Source organism: Mastomys coucha, unplaced genomic scaffold (genome assembly GCF_008632895.1).
Source record: "Mastomys coucha isolate ucsf_1 unplaced genomic scaffold, UCSF_Mcou_1 pScaffold23, whole genome shotgun sequence".
NCBI classification, from domain to species: domain Eukaryota; kingdom Metazoa; phylum Chordata; class Mammalia; order Rodentia; family Muridae; genus Mastomys; species Mastomys coucha.
The window spans coordinates 50389901-50410211 of NW_022196906.1; the positions used below are offsets into that span (position 1 = coordinate 50389901).

The window sequence follows — 20311 nt, forward strand, 5'->3', positions numbered from 1 at the left end:
AAAAAAAAAAAAATGTGCGCCACCACTGCTCGGCGACAGCTCATATTTTATAAAAAACCATCTGGAATTTTAGAAATGCCAACTCTGCCTGATTGTACAAAACAAAGGGGAAGGGGAGCTACCTCACCTGCATCTAAGGCCAGAAGCAACAGACAACTTGACCAGGGAGCACCCATGGAAGATAAAGAGGCCTCACCTAGCTAGCACACCAGAGAAGGTCAAGATGGAAAGAAGTTTGTGACAATCAGCATCCTGGGATGCAAAATAGCAGAAGGGCACAGAGCCTCGTGTTCTAGACAGACACCCTTGAGATCACCAGGCCAACATGCCCTGCCTACAACTAAAGGATTGAGGCCCTAGACCAGTGCAGTACAACTGCTTATGAACTGAGCCCTTCCAGACCATCATCTTCAAGGTGCCGAACAGAGGCCAAAGACAAAGGGCACACCCACTAATTAGGGAATCCACCCAAACATGTCAGATGTCTACCCCAACTTCCTGACTTCACTCAGTTCTCATGGCCCCAGACTGAGGCACCAGAAACATCCCACTCTCCCTGCCACCAACTGAAATTCCTGCTTTGTTTTTTGCTTTTTCCCATGGAGACTATTTGGAGGGTTTTGAACTTTGTTCTATCCTCAAACCTACTGAACAGACTAGCTGTTAAAAAAAAACAATAGGAAAACATTGAGTCAGGGATGTAGTTCCACTGTTAAAGTTCTTGTCTGGTAAGCACAAAGCATTATGGGTTCAATACTCAGCCCATAAAGCAAGGGATAGTGACAGGTGCCTATGATCTCCTTGGAGCTAGAGACAAAAGGATCAGAAGTTTAAGATCATCCTTAGCTACAGAGCAACTTGAAGGCCAGTCTGTGCAACAAGAGATTGTCTCATTAACAAAACCATGTTGCTGAAGCAATGGCTCAGAAGTTCAGAGCAGTGGCTGTTCTTTCAGAGAACCCTGGCTCAATTCCCAGCATCCACATGGCAACACATAGTAGTTTATAACTTTAAGGCTGGGGGGAAGAGGGTTGGTGAATTCTTCTGGCCTCCAGGGGTACTGAATGCAAATGGTGTAGATACATGCAGACAAAAAATATCCATACACACAAAATAATAAAATATATTTTTAAAAAATTGAAAAAAAAAAACCACAAATAGCCAAACAAAAATATCCAACCAAGCAAACACCACCTTGTACTACTTTTTTAAAAAATGCAAATAAACCAAGGATAATGGCATATGCCTATATAATCCTGCTACTTGGGCAGTAGATCAAAAAAGATAAAGATTTCAAGTCTTGACTACATGACAAGCTTGATGATAGCCTGGGCAATCATCAATCACTTTTCTTAAATGATAAAAACTTAGTAACTAGGTATAATGATTTTAATCTCAGTTTATAATCCTAGCACGGGAAGGCTAAGGCAGGAAGATCAGGAGGTTTGGGCCAGCTTGGGTTACCTGGTGTGCTGGACAGTTTTATGTCAACTTGATATAAGCTAAAGTCATCAGAAAAGCAGGAACCTCAATTTAAAAAATGCCTCCATAAGATCTGGCTGTAGGCAAGCTTATAGAGCATTTTCTTTCTTTCTCTCTTTTTTTTTTTTTTTTTTTTTTTTTTTTTTTTTTTTTTTTTTTTTTTGGTTTTTCGAGACAGGGTTTCTCTGTGTAGCCCTGGCTATCCTAGAACTCACTTTATAGACCAGGCTGGCCTCAAACTCAGAAATCTGCCTGCCTCTGCCTCCCAAATGCCAGGATTAAAGGCATGTACCACCACTGCCCGGCAAGCATTTTCTTAATTAGTTACTGATGGGGGAGGGCTCAGCCCACTCTGGGTGATGTCATCCCTGGGCTGGTGGTCCTGGGTTCTATAAAAAAGGAAGCTGAGCAAGCCTGTGAGCAGCAACCCTCCATGGCCTCTGCATCAGGTCCTTCCTCCAGGTTCTTGCCCCATTTGAGTTCCTGTCCTCCCTTCCTTAAATGATAAACTATAATGCAGAAGTGTAAAGCAAATAAGCCCTTTCCTCTTGAACTTGCTCTTGGACATAGTGTTTCATCTGAACAATAGTAACCCTAACTAAGACACATGGTTCACATTATCTCAAGAAAAAGACAAAACAAAACAAACAAACAAACAAAAAACCGGGGACTATGGATGTAGTTTAGTAGTAGAGTAATTTTAAGTTTTACTATTATGTACGCTGCATGGGCATGTGTTACAACACATGTCCTGTGTGGAGACCACAGGACAACTCTTTGGAGTTAACTCTTTAACTTTCACTGGAGGTTTTAGGGGTCAAACTCAGGTCATACGGACTTCTCAAAAAGTACTTTCACCTACTGAATTGGCTGACTAGCCCCTGAAGCCTCAGAGATTCTTTGAGATTGAGCCTCAACACCAAAGAGATAGTTAGGAGGAAACCCAAAAAACATATTAACTAGATATCATATGTAGGTACCTTTGGCTGTTGTTGAGTTCCTCCTGTTGCCTCCTGGCAGAAGGGAAGAAAACCTATTGACACAGTAGCCACTCTTAGTGTAGGCACTAGTTGAACCCTGTAGGGAGAAAGCCACCACTCTCATTAGTAATTCACAGGTATCCTTGACTCTTCTTCTTCATTCTATAGGTTGTTATTAGCCCAAAGATGGCTGGCAACAGACTTTTCTAGGAGGAAAGTACTGGGAGGAACTCCAGGCCCAGCTGCTATGGCAGATGAAAAGGAGGTAGACAATCCCTTTCATCACATACAAGGCTTGCAGGCATAAGAGGCAGGAAACAGCTACTCACCCTGGAGGCCACGATAAGGGCTCTTTTTCCAACAGGACACACAACCACAATCCATTCTTGCCCCAAATCTGAAGGGACATCAATTAACCACTCAGAAAGCATCAACTGGGAAGACAAAAATGACATTAAAAGATCAACAGGAGTGTGCCATTCAAACATTACAAGAAAAAAACATTCATATCCTATATACATAATGCAAGTACTGATAAAAGTTGAGGACAGAGGAACTTCCACCCCAAGTGCGCTCAAGAAGCAAGCCGGTCTACAGTATAACTGACAGATGGAAGGCATTCACTGGTGGCTTGGCATCTGTCCTAATTATCACCATCTGCATCCTACTTACCCCTCACCTCAAGGCCCCTTTCCTTATTTGCTTGCTGACTACCAGCATAACTAGTACATCCTGGTTTTACACCTCAGGAATGAATACTCATCTTGAGTCATGCTCAGACTTGACTGTCATTTCCCAAATCGACATGCCATGCATTACAATAAAAGATACCAGGAGGTAGGCATGGTGGTATAGGTGTATAATCTCAGCTGCTTGTGAAGCTCAGATGGCAGGACGACAAATTCACAACTTGCCTGGGCAACTTAGTAAGTTATCTCAAATCGTTAAGGCTGGCCTTAAGCTCACTATGTAGGTGAAAATGACTCTGAACTTATGATCCTCTTGGCTCTACCTCCAGAATGTTAAGAATGCAGGCCTGAACTGGCAGTGGTGGCTCACATCTTTGATCCCAGCACTGGGAAGGAGAGGTGGGTGGATCTTTGAGTTCGAGACCAGCCTGGTCTATAGAGTGAGTTCAGCACAGTCAAAGTTACACAGACAATCCCTGTCTAGGGGAGAAGGGAGAATTTCAGCATATTACATGCATGAGGTGCTCAGAAACTCATGCAGACATAGGTATAGTCACATTAAAAAAAAAAAAAAAGAATTCTTGCATGATTGCCAATGTTTGCTGTAAGGGCTCTTCATCCACATTAAACACTTTAAAGTTTCTTTTAGATTTACTTACTTCATTTTACATCTGAGTGTTTTTTGGTTTTAGGGTTTTTTTGTTTTGTTTTGTTTTTTTAAACTGTTCTTGGACTAGAGTGCACACACTCTTTTTATTTTTTAAAGATTTATTTATTTATTTATTTTATGTATGTGAGTACACTGTAGCTGTACATAGGATGCTCACAGCCATCCATTGGAAAGCCAACCATCGAACTGAGCACAGGGACCCCAATGGAGGAGTTAGGGGAAGGACTAAAGGGGCCTTATCTGGCATCAGTGGGAGGGGAGGCCCTTGGTCCTGTGAAGGCTTGATGCCCCAGCATAGAAGAATGCTAGGGCAGTGAGGCAGGAGTGGGTAGGTGGGTAGGTGGGGAGCCCTCATAGAGGTAGGGTAAGGGGGGGATGGGATAGGGAGCTTGCAGAGGGGAAACTGGGAAAGGGGATAACATTTGAAATGTAAATTTAAAAAGAGATATGTTCACATAAGAATGTTAACAATCGGGAACTGGAGAGATGGCTCAGCGGTTAAGAGCACTGACTGCTCCTCCCAAAAGCCCTGAGTTCAAATCCCAGTAACCACATGGTGGCTCACAACTATCTATAATGAGATCTGATGCCCTCTTCTGGGGTGTCTGAAGTCAGCTACAGTGTACTTACATATAATAATAAAATAAATCTCTAAAAAAAAAAAGAATGTTAACAATCCATTAGGCTTAGGCATATACCTTAGATAGGACCTTACTCTTCTGAATATATTCTGGGACTCTCACAAACAATAAGATTATTCAGTTTTATTTAAAGTTACAATATCCTAACTCCCTGTGCCCCTGTGATCTATAGTTCTGATTACAAAGTATAATCCTGCTCTGTAAGCCTCAGAAATTACCCTGTGATCTCATTTAAATCTCCTAGCAATTTTTAAACTCTGTTTTATAGAGGTGGATATTTGCTTGCATGTATGTCTGTGCATCTTGTGCATGCCTGGTGTTCAAGGAGCTGGAAAGAGCATCAGTTCCCTCAGACTGGAGTTACAAACTGTTGTGAGCAATCATGTAGGTGCTAGGAATTGATTTAGGTCTCCTGGAAAAGCAGCTAAAGTTCTTAACTGTTCTTAACCTCTTGGTATCTTTTATTGTAATGCATGGCATGTCGATTTGGGAAATGACAGTCAAGTCTGAGCATGACTCAAGATGAGTATTCATTCCTGAGGTGTAAAACCAGGATGTACTAGTTATGCTGGTAGTCAGCAAGCAAATAAGGAAAGGGGCCTTGAGGTGAGGGGTAAGTAGGATGCAGATGGTGATAATTAGGACAGATGCCAAGCCACCAGTGAATGCCTTCCATCTGTCAGTTATACTGTAGACCGGCTCGCTTCTTGAGCGCACTTGGGGTGGAAGTTCCTCTGTCCACAACTTTTAGAAATTCCTTAAAGACAATAACATCAAAACTCATCAAAATCCTATGTATGGCTATCATAAAGGAAATGAAGGGTAACTCCATCAGTTCCTCTCTTTCTGTTAACTCCCACCAGTAAGTCTATGTTTAAAATTCCTTTTATGAGGACTGCAGAGATGGCTCAGCAATTAAGAGTACTTGTGTTCTTGCAGAGGACCCAAGTTCAGATTCCACACCTACACAGTAGCTCATAACCATTCATAACTTCCTTTTTAGGGATTCTGACACCCTCTTTTGACCTCCACAGGCACCAGACATACACATGGTATGCATATATAAATACATGTAAGCAAAAGACGTGTGCACAAAAAATAAAATAAATGATAAAATATTTTAAAAATTAGAGAGTGGGCGGTGGTGGCGCATGCCTTTAATCCCAGCACTTGGGAGGCAGAGGCAGGCAGATTTCTGAGTTCAAGGCCAGCCTGGTCTACAAAGTGAGTTCCAGGACAACAAGGACTACACAGAGAAACCCTGTCTTTAGAAAAAAAAATTAGAAAACTTGTATCTGGAGAGATGGCTCAGTAGTTAAGAGCATAAGCCGCTCTTCCAGAGGACCCAGGGTTTACTTCACTTCTAATTCCATTGAGTAAGTCGGGGCAGGAACTCAAAGTAGGGCAGGAACCCGAAGGAGACACTGATGCAGAGATAATGGAAGAGTGCTGCTTCCTGACTTGCTTTTCACAGCTTGCCCAGCCTGCTTCCTTATAGCACACTGGACCACCGGCCCAGGAGTTGCATTGCCCATATCAGTCATCAATCAAAAAGATGCCCTACAGCCTTGCCTACAAGCCAATCCTATGGAAGCATTTTCTCAACTAAGAGCCCTTCCTCCCAGATGAGCTAGCTTCTGTCAAATTGATATAAAAACTAGTCAACATACACATGGACACATTCAAATAAATAAATAAAACATTAAAAATAAAATAAAATATAACATTGCTTCACACTGACTTATCCTGAAATTCCTTTCTGAGACAAAGTCAACAATCTGGCTTTACTAGAGTGGAGCTCTGAAAAGGACTCCTCAGGCTACTGGGGCAGCAGGGAGCTACAGCTCTAGCTTGCTGAATCACCACTGACAGGGTCCAAATCCCCCCAAATCAAGTGGGGCTGGGATACAGCCCAGTGGGGAATGCTTGCCTGTCAAAGTCTATAGCGTTGGGTTCAATTCCCAACACTGCTAACAGTTGAAAGGGAAGGAGAAGAGAGGACAAGAGAAGGGTAGGAAATCAGGGCTAAAGTGCTCGCTGTGCAGAGCAGTGGGGAAAAGCCTCTGCAAGTTCTCTCGCCACCACATGTGCACACGCGGGCACACACTAATAATAATAAATCAAACATTCTTGAACACAAAGAAAACAAATGGTAAAGGATAGAACAGACATTTTCTTAAAGAGTATATATAAATGTTTAGCATATCAAAATGTAAGCATATTAAAAGCCACCCTACACACACACACACACACACACACACACACACACACACACACCAAAACAAAACCATGGTAATCATCAAAATCATTCATAATCATCACAAAGTAGAAGCAACACAAAAGGCCATTAATTGAAGAATGAGTAAATATGTCCCATTAATGGAATATTAGTTGACAATAAACACACAGAATGATAAATACTATAACATAAATGAACCATGAAACTCTTTTTTTTTCTTTTGGTTTTTTTCGAGACATGGTTTCTCTGTGTAGATCTGGCTGTCCTGGAACTCACTCTGTAGACCAGGCTGGCCTCGAACTCAGAAATCCACATGGCTCTGCCTCCCCAAGTGCTAGGATTAAAGGCGTGTGCCACCATTGCTTGGGGGTAAAGCACACTTAGAATTCTACACTTGGAAGTAAAAATTTAAAGGATCTGGAATTCAAGATCATCCTTGGCTATATAGCAACTTAAAAACCAGCCTGGGCTACGGTCTCGAATAAAAAGTGAGCAACTGGAACAAGACAATAGGAACTGAATGCTGGTGCCTGGAGAGATGGCTCAGTGGTTAAGAGTGCTTGTTGCTCTATCAAAAGAAGAGAATCCAGTTCCCAACACCCATGTCCCACCGGCTCACAACAACCTATAGCTCTAGCTTCAGATAATCAGATACCCTCTTTTGGCATCTGTGGTCACCCCTGATATGTATATACACATGCACACAGAGAGACACATAAACTCAAATAAATAAATACAAATAAAATGAATCTTAAAAAGAGACATTACTGCTAAAGATAATACAGTCTCAGTTGTAAGATAATAGAAGAATCAGCTTGGAACTGAGATGGAGCTTCCTCCTCCCTTCTGGCTAACTTTCAGAGCACCAGAAACTGCCATGCAAACTACTGGGAGAGAAAAGATATCAATGGTCTTACTCAACTATGGAAAACAAATTTATGGCCCTGCCCAGTACATGGCTCCATGCATAGAGTCATCTAGAGAGTAACACAAACTAAAATGCTTTCTTCTCCGTCTTATATGTATAATCCAACTATTGCAATCATGGACTCATAGCAACTACAGTTTCTTACACTGGGCCTACAAAAGACTGGTCTTGTCAACAAAGCCTACACCTCCCAGCTGAACTAGAGGCTACAGATAGATTCTGGGAGGGGAGAAATCAATGTTTTTAGATGCACATCCACGAATGAACATCAGGCTCCAATGCATAGGTTCAAATCCAGACAACACACGGATGACCCTGGTTAAATGCAGCAGGCCACAAAACAAAAAGACATGGATTTGGGAAGGGGAATTGAACGGAGAAGGGGAATTGTAAGGTGAGAGGGATAGAAGACAGGGTGAAGGCTGAGTAAGCATTATATACATATATGAGATTGTAAACAAATTAATATGGCCAGTAAAAGTACTGCAAACAGAAAGATAATGTCCTAAAATTGAATAATGGTGACAGTTGCACAGTCCTCTCTCTCTTTCTTGAAATTGAATTTCATACTGTAGATCAGGCTGATCTGGATTATTATGTAGCTTTGGCTTGGCTTGGAACCCTTGGCAATCCATGGCCAAGGATTTATTAAATGCCAGGATTTATTATAAGTAGAGGCAACCATACCTAGCTCAGGAACTTTTTCTTTTCTTTAAATTTTTTTTTTTTATGTGCATCAGTGTTCTGCCTGCATGTCAGATCTTGGAATAAAGGACAGTTGTGAGTTCCCATGTAGGTGCTGGGAATTGAACCCAGGTCCTCTGGAAGAGCAGTCAGTGCTCTCAACCACTGAGCCATCGCTCCTGAAATTTATTTTCTTATAGCAAAAGTTATATTCTATGCTCACTCTAGGAGTATAGAGGCTATTTATGGTCTCTATCACAGTGAAGCCTGGTAGCAAGTCTTTCAATGTTCCTGAACTGAACTGAACTGTATGAAGCACAAGAATCATGAATTCAGGCCGGGCAGTGGTGGCACACGCCTTTAATCCCAGCACTTGGGAGGCAGAGGCAGGAGGATTTCTGAGTTCGAGGTCAGCCTGGTCTACAGAGTGAGTTCCAGGACAGCCAGGACTACACAGAGAAACCCTGTCTCAAAACACCAAAAAAAAAAATCATGAGTTCAAGGCCAACCTGAGCTGTATAGCCAAACCTTGTCACAAGTAATCAAAAAGGAAGTGTAGTTTGTCATAGAAGGTATTATCTGTACTATATTTGGAAGAGGAAAACAGGTAAACAGGTATTTCTAAGTTCTGAAAGCGACAAGATTCTACAAAGTAGTACACTACAACAGGGAAGACTCTGCTTTAACGCAGACCCACGCCTTTTCCTCTTCTGACACCAGGACTGCCTGGGACAGTCTCTTTCCTGTTTCCCCTGCAGTCCCACCAGCCGAAATAGAGCATTTAATTGAGTGTGTCATCGTGACTGGCTGGTTCACAGTTCACCATTACCCTAATCAACTGGTTGTTCTGCACATGATCTCTTTATTTAAGGTAATTAAGTAATTAAGATGTACTTCCTGCCTGCTACCACTTCAGTATACGGTGTCAAGGCTGGCCTCCTAACACTCCGGGTGTGGGAAAGACTGTCAACCAAGGAAGGGAAGAGGACACTAGGGTAGTGGCTAGTCCCCACCCAAGCCAACTGTGCAGTGACTAGTTAAAAAAAAGCCTGGTGTGGTAACACACTCATTTTAATCTCAGCACTTGGGAGGCAGAGGCAGACTGATCTGTGAGTTCAAAACAAATCTGGTCAACATGTGAGTTCTAATTCCAGGACAGCCAAGACTCTGTCTTAAAAAAAAAAAAAAAAAAAATAGCAGGGAAGTGGTGGCATATGCTTTTAATCCCAGCACTTGGGAGGCAGAAGCAGGCGGATTTCTGAGTTCAAGGCCAGCCTGGTCTACAGAGTGAGTTCCAGGACAGCCAGGACTAGACAGAGAAACCCTGTCTAAACCAAAAAATACATCAAAGGCCAGATATGATGGTGCAGGCCTGTAATTAGAACAAAAGAAGGGACTGCTATAAGTTCAAGGCTAGCCAGGGCTACACAGAAAGACCCTATCTCAAAAAAATGGCAAAAAAAGACAAGGAGTCTGAGATTCTAGGTCAGTAATGACAGAACATTTGCCTAGAACATGCGAAGCTCCGGATTATATGTATTCTCTGCCCAAAAGAATGAAGGATGATGATGAGAATGTGGTATCTGTTACTACAGTGGGAGGAGCTCAGGAGCTTTCTGTATGGAGCTGATAGCCTCTGGTTAACAGCATAGGCTCGATGGACTAGTAACTCCAAACCACTATCCAGAGACTTCAGCAATGGGTTTTGTTTTGTTTGTTTCATTTGTTTTGTTTTAGACAGGGTCTCTCTACATAGCCCTGGCTGTAGACTCATTATGTAGATTAGGCTGGCCTCAATCTCTTAGAAATCCACTTGCCTCTGCCTCCCAAGTGCTGAGATTAAAAGTATGATACACTGCTAGGTCCAGCTTCATCAGTGCTTCCAAGTCACCACCATTCTCCCTTCAAATATCCCAGAGACCTTATTCACTAGGCTTGCCAGCCCTCTTCTTATAGCAGCATGTATTTTTGGTGGTATGACTGCATGTGGAAAGAAGGTGCATACTCTGGATCACTCACTTGGTTAGCATAGCGTTTTGGTAACTTCTTGCCAGGGTCTATGTCCATTTCCTCTCCATCTTTCTTGTTTTCCTCTTCCCCACTCTCCATACCTGTCCAGTCATCTTCGGCCAGTCTCCTGGCATGGTTCACATAATCCAACCGCTTGCTGGAAGAGAAAAAGATAGGCTCAGGTCTACACATACCATAAAAAGATTTCCCACAATGTGACAGATTTCACTCAATTCAAGGATGACAAATTTAGATACTAGTGTGGGTAAGAAAAAACAGAATTTCCTTTGCAAAGTTAAACTAGTAACTGTCTCCTCATCATTCCTAATCAGGAAATTCCCTCTGCATACACTCAGCCCTCCTCAGTTTCTTAATTTTGTTTAAAGTAAAATATTTATTTTTAAAGGAATTTCCAAGGCCTGCTAGTTGGATTGCTGAACCCACATTACCCCACTGCACTCCAGAGGAGAAGTAACATTTCCTGCCTGCCACCCCCATCAAAGGCTCCAGAGACTGAAGGAGGAAACACTAAACGTAGGGAGAAGTCCAAAAGAAGAACATCTTCTGGACTTTCCACATCAGACAGCACATTGACAAAAGAAGTAAACACACCAAGCCTCAAAACTCAGCCTTTTCCTGTTTGACCTTCAAAAGAGGTCTCTTGGCTTAAGACTTGACATCTATCCTGGTATAGTAGTACTCATCCTTGACCCCAGCGCTGAGAAGGCAGACGCAGATAGATCTCTGAGAGTCCAAGACCAACCTGGTTCTAGGAGAGTTATGTAGTGAGACCCTGTCTTTAAGGAAAACAGAAAGGAAAAAAGGCACCATCTTTAACTCATTTCCTTTTTTTTTTTTTTAAATCTCTTTCCTTCCACATCCACTTCACCCCAGCGTGAGATTTAAATTTAGAGGCTTGTGCTAATGCCTTTGAGGTTGGTACTCTACATGGCTGTGCATCCCCCATCCTCTCTTGGTTTTTATTTAGTTATTCATTAGATCCGGTTTCACTTACTTGCTCAGAGCAACCTGTAACCAAGGCAGGCTCTGAACTTCTCTGCCCTCCAGCCACAGCCTTTTGTTTTGTTTTCTTATTTTTTTGAGACAAGGTCTCACTATGTATTCCTGGCTGTCCAGAACTTGTAATGTAGACCAGGCTGGTGTGGAACTCACAGGGGTCCTCCCACTTCTGACAACTGAATGCTGGGATTATAGGCATTCATCACAATATCCAAGCTTTTGTTTTGCGCAGACAGTCTCAACTAGCATAGGATAGCCTCAAATTCTCTATTAGCCCAGTATGACATTTTCTATGTGCATGTGTATGTACATATGTGTGCAGTTCCCTATGGAGGCCAGAAGAGGGCAACAGATCCTCTAGATCAGCAGTTCTCCTCAACCTGTGGGTCATGATCCCTTGAGAGGTGAATGACCCTTTCACAGGAGTCACCTAAGACTATCAGAAAACATAGATATTTACATTATGATCCATAACAATAGCAAAATTACAATTATGAAGTAGCAACAAAATAATTTTATGTATTAAAGAGATATAACATTAGGAAAGTTGCGAACCACTGTTCTAGGTGTGGGAGTTACAGGTGATTATGAGCTATGTGACATGGTGCTAGGAACTGGATTTGGTTCCTCTGAAAGAACAGCAAGCACTTTTAACAACTAAACCATCTCTCCAGCCCCAACATTTGACTGTTAATCCCCCTATCTCTACCTTTCCCTTCATGCTGGGTTATAGATGTACATCAGCATGCCCAGTTCTATATATTAAAAACAGCATATTTGGGCTGGAGAGATGGCTCAGAGGTTAAGGGCACTGCTTGCTCTTCCAGAGGTCCTGAGTTCAATTCCCAGCAACCATCTGTAATGGGATCTGATGTTCTCTTCTGGCACGAAGGTATACATGCAGATAGAGCACTCAGATACATAAAATAAATTTTAAAATCTAGAATAAAAAACAACAGACACTAAAACCAACATGGCTTCTTTTTGTGTATGAGCGTGTGTGTGTGTGTGTGTGTGTGTGTGTGTGTGTGTGTGTGTGTGTGTGTAAGTGTGTAAGCTGAAGGCTAATGTCAGGAGTCTCTCTCCTTCCTGTTTTTGAAACAGTGTCTTGTTGAGGTTAGAGGTAGCTGTTTCAGCGAGACTGGTAGACCAGGAAGCTTCAGGGAGCACCAATCTCTGCCCTACACAGCACTGAATTTATAGATGCTTACTGCCATAATCATGTTTTACTGGATCCTGGGAATCTAAATTGAGGTCCTTATATAAGAACTTTATATACTGAGTCTTCTCTCAAGCCCTGAGACTCAATCTCAAATAAATAAATAAATAAATAAATAAATAAATAAATAAATAAATAAATAAGAAAGAGACGAATAAGAGACTATTAAGGAAACATACAGATAAAGTAGATGTAGTACACTGCTAATTGAATTTTTTAAGTGACTATATTTTATCTATTTTGTGTGCAAGACTTTATGTGTATGTGTGTAGGTATACATGTGTCATGGGCACATAAAGAGATCAGAGGATAACTTGGAATCAGTTTTCTCCTTCGACCATGTGGGTCCTTGGGATGGACTCAGACCAATAGGCTTGGCAGCAGGCATCTTTACCTATTCAGGTAACTCATTGGCCTAAATTCTTTAATTGATAAGATAAGGTTGTATATAAATAGACACTTCTATCTGTACAAGATTGCTTTGCAAGGGTACGTGAGGAATGGGAGGAACTAGACCAGGAAGAGGCGTTTTTAACCATACACTTTTCCATGTATTTTGAGCCATATGAATGTGTTACCTATTTGAAAATAATAAATTACAATTGAAAACAGGGAAGAAGGAGGTGGAGAGATGGCTCAGTGGTTAAGAGCACTGACTGCTCTTCCAGGGATCCTGAGTTCAAATCCCAGAAACCACATGGTGGCTCACAACCATCCATAACAAGATCTCACACCCTCTTCTGGTACGCCTGAAGACAGCTACAATGTAATTACATATAATAAACAAATAAATCTTCCCAGCACTTGGGAGGCAGAGGCAGGTGGATTTCTGAGTTCGAGGCCAGCCTAGTCTACAGAGTGAGTTCCAGGACAGCCAAGGCTACACAGAGAAACCCTGTCTCAAAAAACCAAAAATAAAAAAATAAAAAATAAAAAATAAAATAGATAAATAAATCTTTAAAAAAAAGAAAAGAAAACAGAGAAGAAGCTGGCCAGTGGTGGCACATGCCTTTAATCCCAGCACTTGGGAGGCAGAGGCAGGCGGATTTCTGAGTTCAAGGCCAGCCTGGTCTATAGAGTGAGTTCTAGGACAGCCAGGGCTACACAGAGAAACCCTGTCAAGAAAAAGCAAAAAGAAAAGGAAGGAGGTAGGGAACAGAAGAAAGGACTGAATTGGGATGAGATGGGATTATAATCAGCAAACAATTGAGCACTTAAAAGAAACTATCTGTTAAACTCATCTACTGACAGAGTACCTCACAAAGTCCAGACCATGAAAGTAGTCCAGCAGTGGCTAGTTTTTTCTAATTCCCATTCCTTCACTTCTGACCCCAAAGAGGCTAAAGATACATTGAGAACAAACGACTGGCCTTCAGAGAAGGCAGCCTAAAACATGCCTATCTTGATTTACTCCTGTTTGTTCATTGGGCATTTAGAGTTCTGTATATGGGAACCATTTCTGCTGATTCCCTATGGAATGAACTTGAATCCCAAGGGCACTAGAGAAACATCTGAGCTGAAGGCGGATGGGAAGGGCATACCAAGACCATCGTCACAGTGAGTGAGAAGCCACACATGAGCCACCAGAGAATGGGGGAGGGGACGTCTAGGCTTGGCTTTCATAAGTCCCCAAACTGCCAAGAAAAACAGAAACGTTTAACCATATTACTGAGGTGTGCTTCAGAAGTTCACCGTTTCTCCCCTTACTTTCATAAAATGTAGGGACAAAAGATAATTACCTGTGACAGAATTTACCCACCCAACCTTGTGGACAGGAAATGACCTCTCCTGTGAAGGGGGCTCTGAGGAGACAAGTCTAGCTGCCTGTGAACAATTTACAGCCCCCAGCATAAGGAAAGCCAAGGAGTCAGGGCACCCTTACGATTTCTGTAGCTCCAGCAGCTGGCGCCGCCGCTCGCTCTGCTCCAAGGAGCTGTACTTGGACTTGTACTGGGACAGGCGAGGGTGGGGGGCAGCTGTGCTGTTCAGTTCTTGAGACACAGAAAAGCTAGTAGCTAGGGCTTGGCTCAGTTCTTCCATCTTTCCTATAAAGTAAACAAAGAAAATGGCTTATTAATTCACTTCATCCCATGATAATGGGCAGTTATGATGTAATTAAAAAACAAAAAAAAAATTCACTTAACCAAAAATTAGTTCTTTTTGTGGAGGGAAGGAGTTATACATTAGCAATAATAATGTTATTTTCTAGCAGTACTTCAATAAAGGTAAACAGCTGAGAGAACAATGTCACTCTTTGATTGACTCTTTTTCTACTTTTCAATTCAATGAGACACCCCTGACACCCAGTGAAACAACTCAACAACTGAATTTTCCTCCTAAAATAGTTCTAATGAGCCATCACTTAATAACAAGCATAACTCTGATAAAGACATTTTGTGTTTTCTTTTTGAGGCAGAGATTTACCATGTAACCCTGCTGCCTTCAACCTCACAGAGCCTCCCCTGCCTCTGCCCCCCCCCCCCAGTGCTGGGATTAAAGATATAATCTTAAAAAAGGAAAGGAAAAAAAAAAAAAAAAGAAAGAAATGACCTAGGAGCCAGGTATGGTACCTCACCCCTCTAATCCCAACACTTGGAAGACAGAAGCAGGTGGAACTGTGTAAGTAATTTATAAATTTAATATTATTCTCATGAAAATTCACCCCAAATTCCAATAAAACTATTTACAGAACTAGAAAAAGATTTCAAAACTCTATACAAACACAAAGACCACATATAGTCAAGGCTACCCCAAACTGAGAAAACGCTGCTGGAAATATCACAACATCTGACCTCACAATATCCTACAGAGCTACAGCGGCAGACGGGATGATTCTGGCACAAAAACAAACATGTAGATGAGTGAAACAGAGGAGCCAGAAATAAACCTACACAGACACGTCTACCTAATGTTTGACAAAGGCATCAAAACATACACAGGTGAGTGGAGAGGAAAAGAACCACACTGACAAAAACTTGGTATCTACAGAAAGGTGAATTCATTCACATCATTTTCCTGCCACCCCAAAATGGATCAAAGACCTTAATTTTAAAACCTGAAATGTTGAAACTTCTAGAGGAAAAGATAGGGAATACACTTCAGGTTCTATTTATAGGCAACAATTTTCTGAGTCAACAAGTGGGACTACATGAAATTAAAAATCATGTGAAACTATCAGCAGAGTGAAAAAACAACCTACAGAACAGAATAGAAATCCATTCATATATAAAGAGCTAAAAAAAAAAAAATGCTGGGCAGTGGTGGCACACACCTTTAATCTCAGCACTAGGGAGGCAGAAGCAGGTAGATTGCTGAGTTCGAGGCCAGCCTGGTCTACAAAGTGAGTTCCAGGATAGCCAGGGCTATACAGAGAAACCTTGTCTCCAAAGACCAAAAAAAAGAAAAAGAAAAAATTAATCACCTGTGGTGGTTTGTGTATGCTCACCCCAGGGAGTGGCACTATTAGAGGATGTGGCCCTGTTGGAGTAGGTGTGTCACTGAAGGTATGGGCTTTAAGACCTTCATCCTAGCTGCCTGGAAATCATATTCTGCTAGCAGCCTGCAGATGAAGATGTAGAACTCTCAGCTCCTCCTGTACCATGCCTGCCTGGTTGCTGCCATGTTCCTGCCTTGATGATAATGGGCTGAACCTTTGAACCTGTAAGCTAGCCAGTTAAATGTTGTCCTTATAAGAGTTGCCTTGATCATGGTGTCTGTTCACAGCAGTAAAACCCTAACTAAGACACCACCAAACCCAAAACGGACAAATCCCCTCCAACAAATTCATGACCTAATGAAATGGCTAGTACTCAAAAGAACAAACACAAATAGCCAATTAATACTTTTGCAAATATTCAGCAGGGGCCAGTGTGATAGCCCAGAAGGTAAAGGCATTTGCTGCCAAGTCTGAGGACCTAAGTCTGAGCCCTAGGATCCACATAGTGAGAGAAGAACCAGTTCCCAAAAGTTGTCCAGCCGAGTATGTTCATATAACCAGAGCACACAGAAGGATCACTGCAAATTGAAGGCCAGGCTGGTTTATACAATGAGCTCCAAGTCAGTCAGAAATACATTAGAGAGACCCTGTTCTAAAACAACAACAAAAATGTGGTAATCATGTCTATAATCTCATAACCTCAGCTACTCCACAGGATAAGGAAGGAGGATGACAAGTTAAAGGCCTGGCTGGGCTTCAGAGTAAGCTCACAACCAGCCTGCTAACCTGGCAAGACGTTACTTATCTCAGGAAGAAAAAGAAAACAGGTTGGAACCAGGATCACCAACACCTAAATCCCAGCACTGGGGGGAATCATGGGGGATGACAAGGAAAGGAAAATCAGTAATTCAAGGCCAGTCTCAGATACATAGGGAATTCTAGGTATGTGTGGGTCTACTGAGAACCTGCCTCCAAAAAACCAAACAGGCTGGAGGAATGGCTCAGAGCCTAGGAGCACTTGCCACTCCTACAGAGGAACTAGGTTCAACTCCCGGCACCAATACAGTGGCTCACAACAAATCTGACAGCCTCTCCTGGCCTCTGTGAGCACCAGACAAGCACATGGTCCACATACACATAGGTAGGCACATAATAAACTAAATCTTTTTTTAAAGGGAGTAGCTGGAATTATAACTCAATAGAGGAGTGTTTCCACTGCATGTGCGATGTCCCTAGGTCCAACTCCCAGTTCTATAATACAGACCATCAATGTAGCTGAGCAGCTGGCTTTGTAGCTCAGTGACGGTGCTTGGTTTTGATTGATTTGGGGATGGAGTGAGGTCAGTAAACATGGACTCACCATCTTAACCATTCAAATATACAGTTCTGCAGTGGGAAGTATCTTTACATTGCTATCGACTGTTTCCATTTGTAAGACAGGGCAGGACAGGATAGGACATAGGGTGGAAGGGTACTGGAGAGATGGTGCAGCCTTTAGGTTAAGAGTACTGGTTTCACCAGGCAGTGGTGGTGCATGCCTTTAATCCAAGCACTTGGGAGGCAGAGACAGGTGAATCGAGGCCAGCCTGGTCTACAGAGTGAGTTGTGAGTTCCAGGACAGCCAGGGCTACACAGAGAAACCCTGTTTTGGGGAAAAAAAAAAAAAGCAAAAAACAAAACAAAACAGTACTGGTTGCTCTTCCAGAGGACCTGGGTTCCACATGGTGATTCATGACCACCTGTAAACCAGTTCCAGGGAACGGGAACCCTCTTCTGACTTTCTTCCCAACACTGCACCCATGTGGTGCACAGACATGCAGGCAAAACACACATACACATATGCGTACATGACGAAGGAAAATAAACAAATAGAATAAGGGGTGGTGCTATTCCTCAGTTGGTAAAGTGCGCACCATATTTGCACCAAGCCTTGGGTCTGAAACCCAGGAGAAAAAGAACAAAGTTGCATTCCTCTATCCTCAAGACATTAAAAATATTTTTTTTCCTGGTTTTTGTTGTTGTTGTTTTTTTCAGAACAGGTTTTCTGTGTAACATCCCTGGCTGTCCTGGAACTCTTCTTGTAGACCAGGCTGGCCTCGAACTCATAGAGATCTGCCTGCCTTCTGAGAGCTGAGATTAAAGACGTGCACCACCACGCCCGGCTAAGAATAGTTTCTAAAAAAAATTATTAAAAGTGACTTATTATCAGTGTGAATTTAAGGTGTGCATCAGAGTGTTTGTGATATAACCGGGAGTATTCAGTAGATAATTACTGAGCTTCCCCCTCAAGGTATTCTGAATAGCATGCCATTGAAACGGTCCCTAACGGTACCCTACGTGGCATACACCTGCAATGGCAGCAAGACAGGAGGCCGAGGAAAGGAGCGAAAGAACTCCTAAGTGTCAGGCCCACCCAATCCTCTTCTCCAGCCCTACAGATGCTCCCACCACGCGTCCGTGAACTCTGCCGTCCTCACCGCCACTGTCTCTCTCTAGCAATGGAGCCGTCTGACTCTCAGTTACAGAATTTTCACTGTCACACATTAATGTTCCTCATGAGTTCAGGCCAGACTGCCTATAATACGACGATAAAAACATGGTCAAATCCGAGACCCCCAAGACTGGCGCCTCCCCAGGTAGCGGCTACGAAGCCAGAGTCCTGAGTCCGTGAGAAGAAGTTAGAGCTTGCGGCTGAGAGAGAACTCCAAAGTAAACAGGGCCAGACTTACCGCACCAAGGTACCACTCGCGCACGCCGCCAGTGCCTACGCGGACTGACCAATTAGGTGCCCTAGCGGAGTTAGGCACGCCCCTCGGGCTTGCACGCGGAACTTCCGGCTCCGCCTACCGTGGTGCATCGCGGGAGTTGAGTCGAGGCAGGCCATTACTTCCGCTCTGCGCTGAGGGGCTCTTCTCACCGGGGAGGGGCTTCCAGATTTGGTTTAGGGTTTGTTCGGGTTTCTAAGCGAAATTGTCAGTGGTGCGGAGGCTTCGATACTGATTGCAAACTTGCTCCAGGTCCTTTCGCCGACAAAACTGTGATTTCATGGCCGCCACCTCCCCGGGTCTGCCCAAGATCTAGAGTTGCACCGACAGCCCTTTGTCTTTGCTTGTGCGATTTTCTGAAAGACTTTCAAGTTTCGAACTAATAGACGTTCTTTCCCCATTCGCCCTTGTAACACGACGTGGAAAGGGACCTGGCTCAATTCCTGATAGGTAGCGTTCAGCCCTTGAGTGCTGCACTTAGTCCTGTGTGAAAGTAGCTACATAAGTGGATCAAGCCGCTGGGATTTAAGAGACCCTAGTCAAACCCATAAACCGTGTTTGCAGGGTAAGACTGCTAGGATGTAAAATGAAAACAGGACTTGCTACTTACTTAATGCTTTATAATGTAAACTAGATGCGTTACTTCTAACACCTCAATAAACCGGAGTTTGGCTAGGGATGTAGCTCAGCAAATTGTTTGCATAGCATGCTCTAAACTTGCAATGGCATTTCCCAGTAAGGCCAACATCAGGGGGTGAAAGCAGGACCGGGTGGTAGTGTTACCGCATACCTTTAATTCCAGCATTCAGGAGGCAGAGACAGTCATCTCTAAATTAGAGGGCAGCCTGGTCTACAGAGTTCCTGGAAAACCAGGAGCCCCGTGAGGGGCGGGGGTCCGGGAGTGGGGGCAGTAATTTGGCCAGGTTGGTGGTGGTGATCTTTAACCCTAGCACTCGGCAGACAGAGGCAGGCAGATATCTGAGTTCCTGTCTCAAAAAGAAGTGATAAAATACACATGTATAAAAATAACAGGAGGGGTTGAAGAGATGGCTCATTGGTTAAGAGCACTGACTGTTCTTCCAGAGGTCCTGAGTTCAATTCCCAGCAACCACATGGTGGCTCACAACCATCTATAATGGGATCCAATGCCCTCTTCTGGTGTGTCTCAAGACAGCTACAGTGTACTCATATAAATGTTTGTTTGCTTATGTTTCTTATTTGTTTGTTCGTTGGTTTGTTTATTATGTTCCACATGAGTTCCAGCCAGATTGCCTGGAATACAATGACAGAAATATGTCCAAATCCGAGACCCCCAAGACTGGCCTCCGTGGGTAACAACTACAAAGCCAGAGTCCTGGGTCCGTCGAAAGAAGTTAGAGCTTGCTGCTGAGAGAGTACTCCAAAGTAGACAGGGCCAGACTTACCACACCAACGTGCCACTCACACATGCTGCCAGTGCCTACTTGAACTGACCAATTTTCTGAATGACTCTGTGAGTTCTCAACCATCTATAATGGAATCTGATGCCCTCTTCTGGCATGCAAGTGT

General features: G+C 43.0%; 1 protein-coding gene across 2 annotated transcripts in view; it reads right to left on the reverse strand.

Moving 5' to 3' along the window:
• Positions 1–18816, reverse strand: part of Snupn (snurportin 1) — a 28685-nt gene extending 9869 nt beyond the window's left edge. Inside the window, exons 1-5 of one of the 2 annotated variants that reach the window (XM_031345026.1) lie at positions 18728–18816; positions 14445–14607; positions 10333–10480; positions 2792–2896; positions 2463–2559 (exon numbers count right to left, since the gene is read on the reverse strand). In XM_031345026.1, coding sequence (XP_031200886.1) covers positions 2463–2559; positions 2792–2896; positions 10333–10480; positions 14445–14602 — 508 coding nt within the window. In that variant the 5' untranslated portion in view covers positions 14603–14607; positions 18728–18816. The other variant, XM_031345025.1, reaches the window with a different exon arrangement.
• Positions 18817–20311: the final 1495 nt, after the last annotated feature.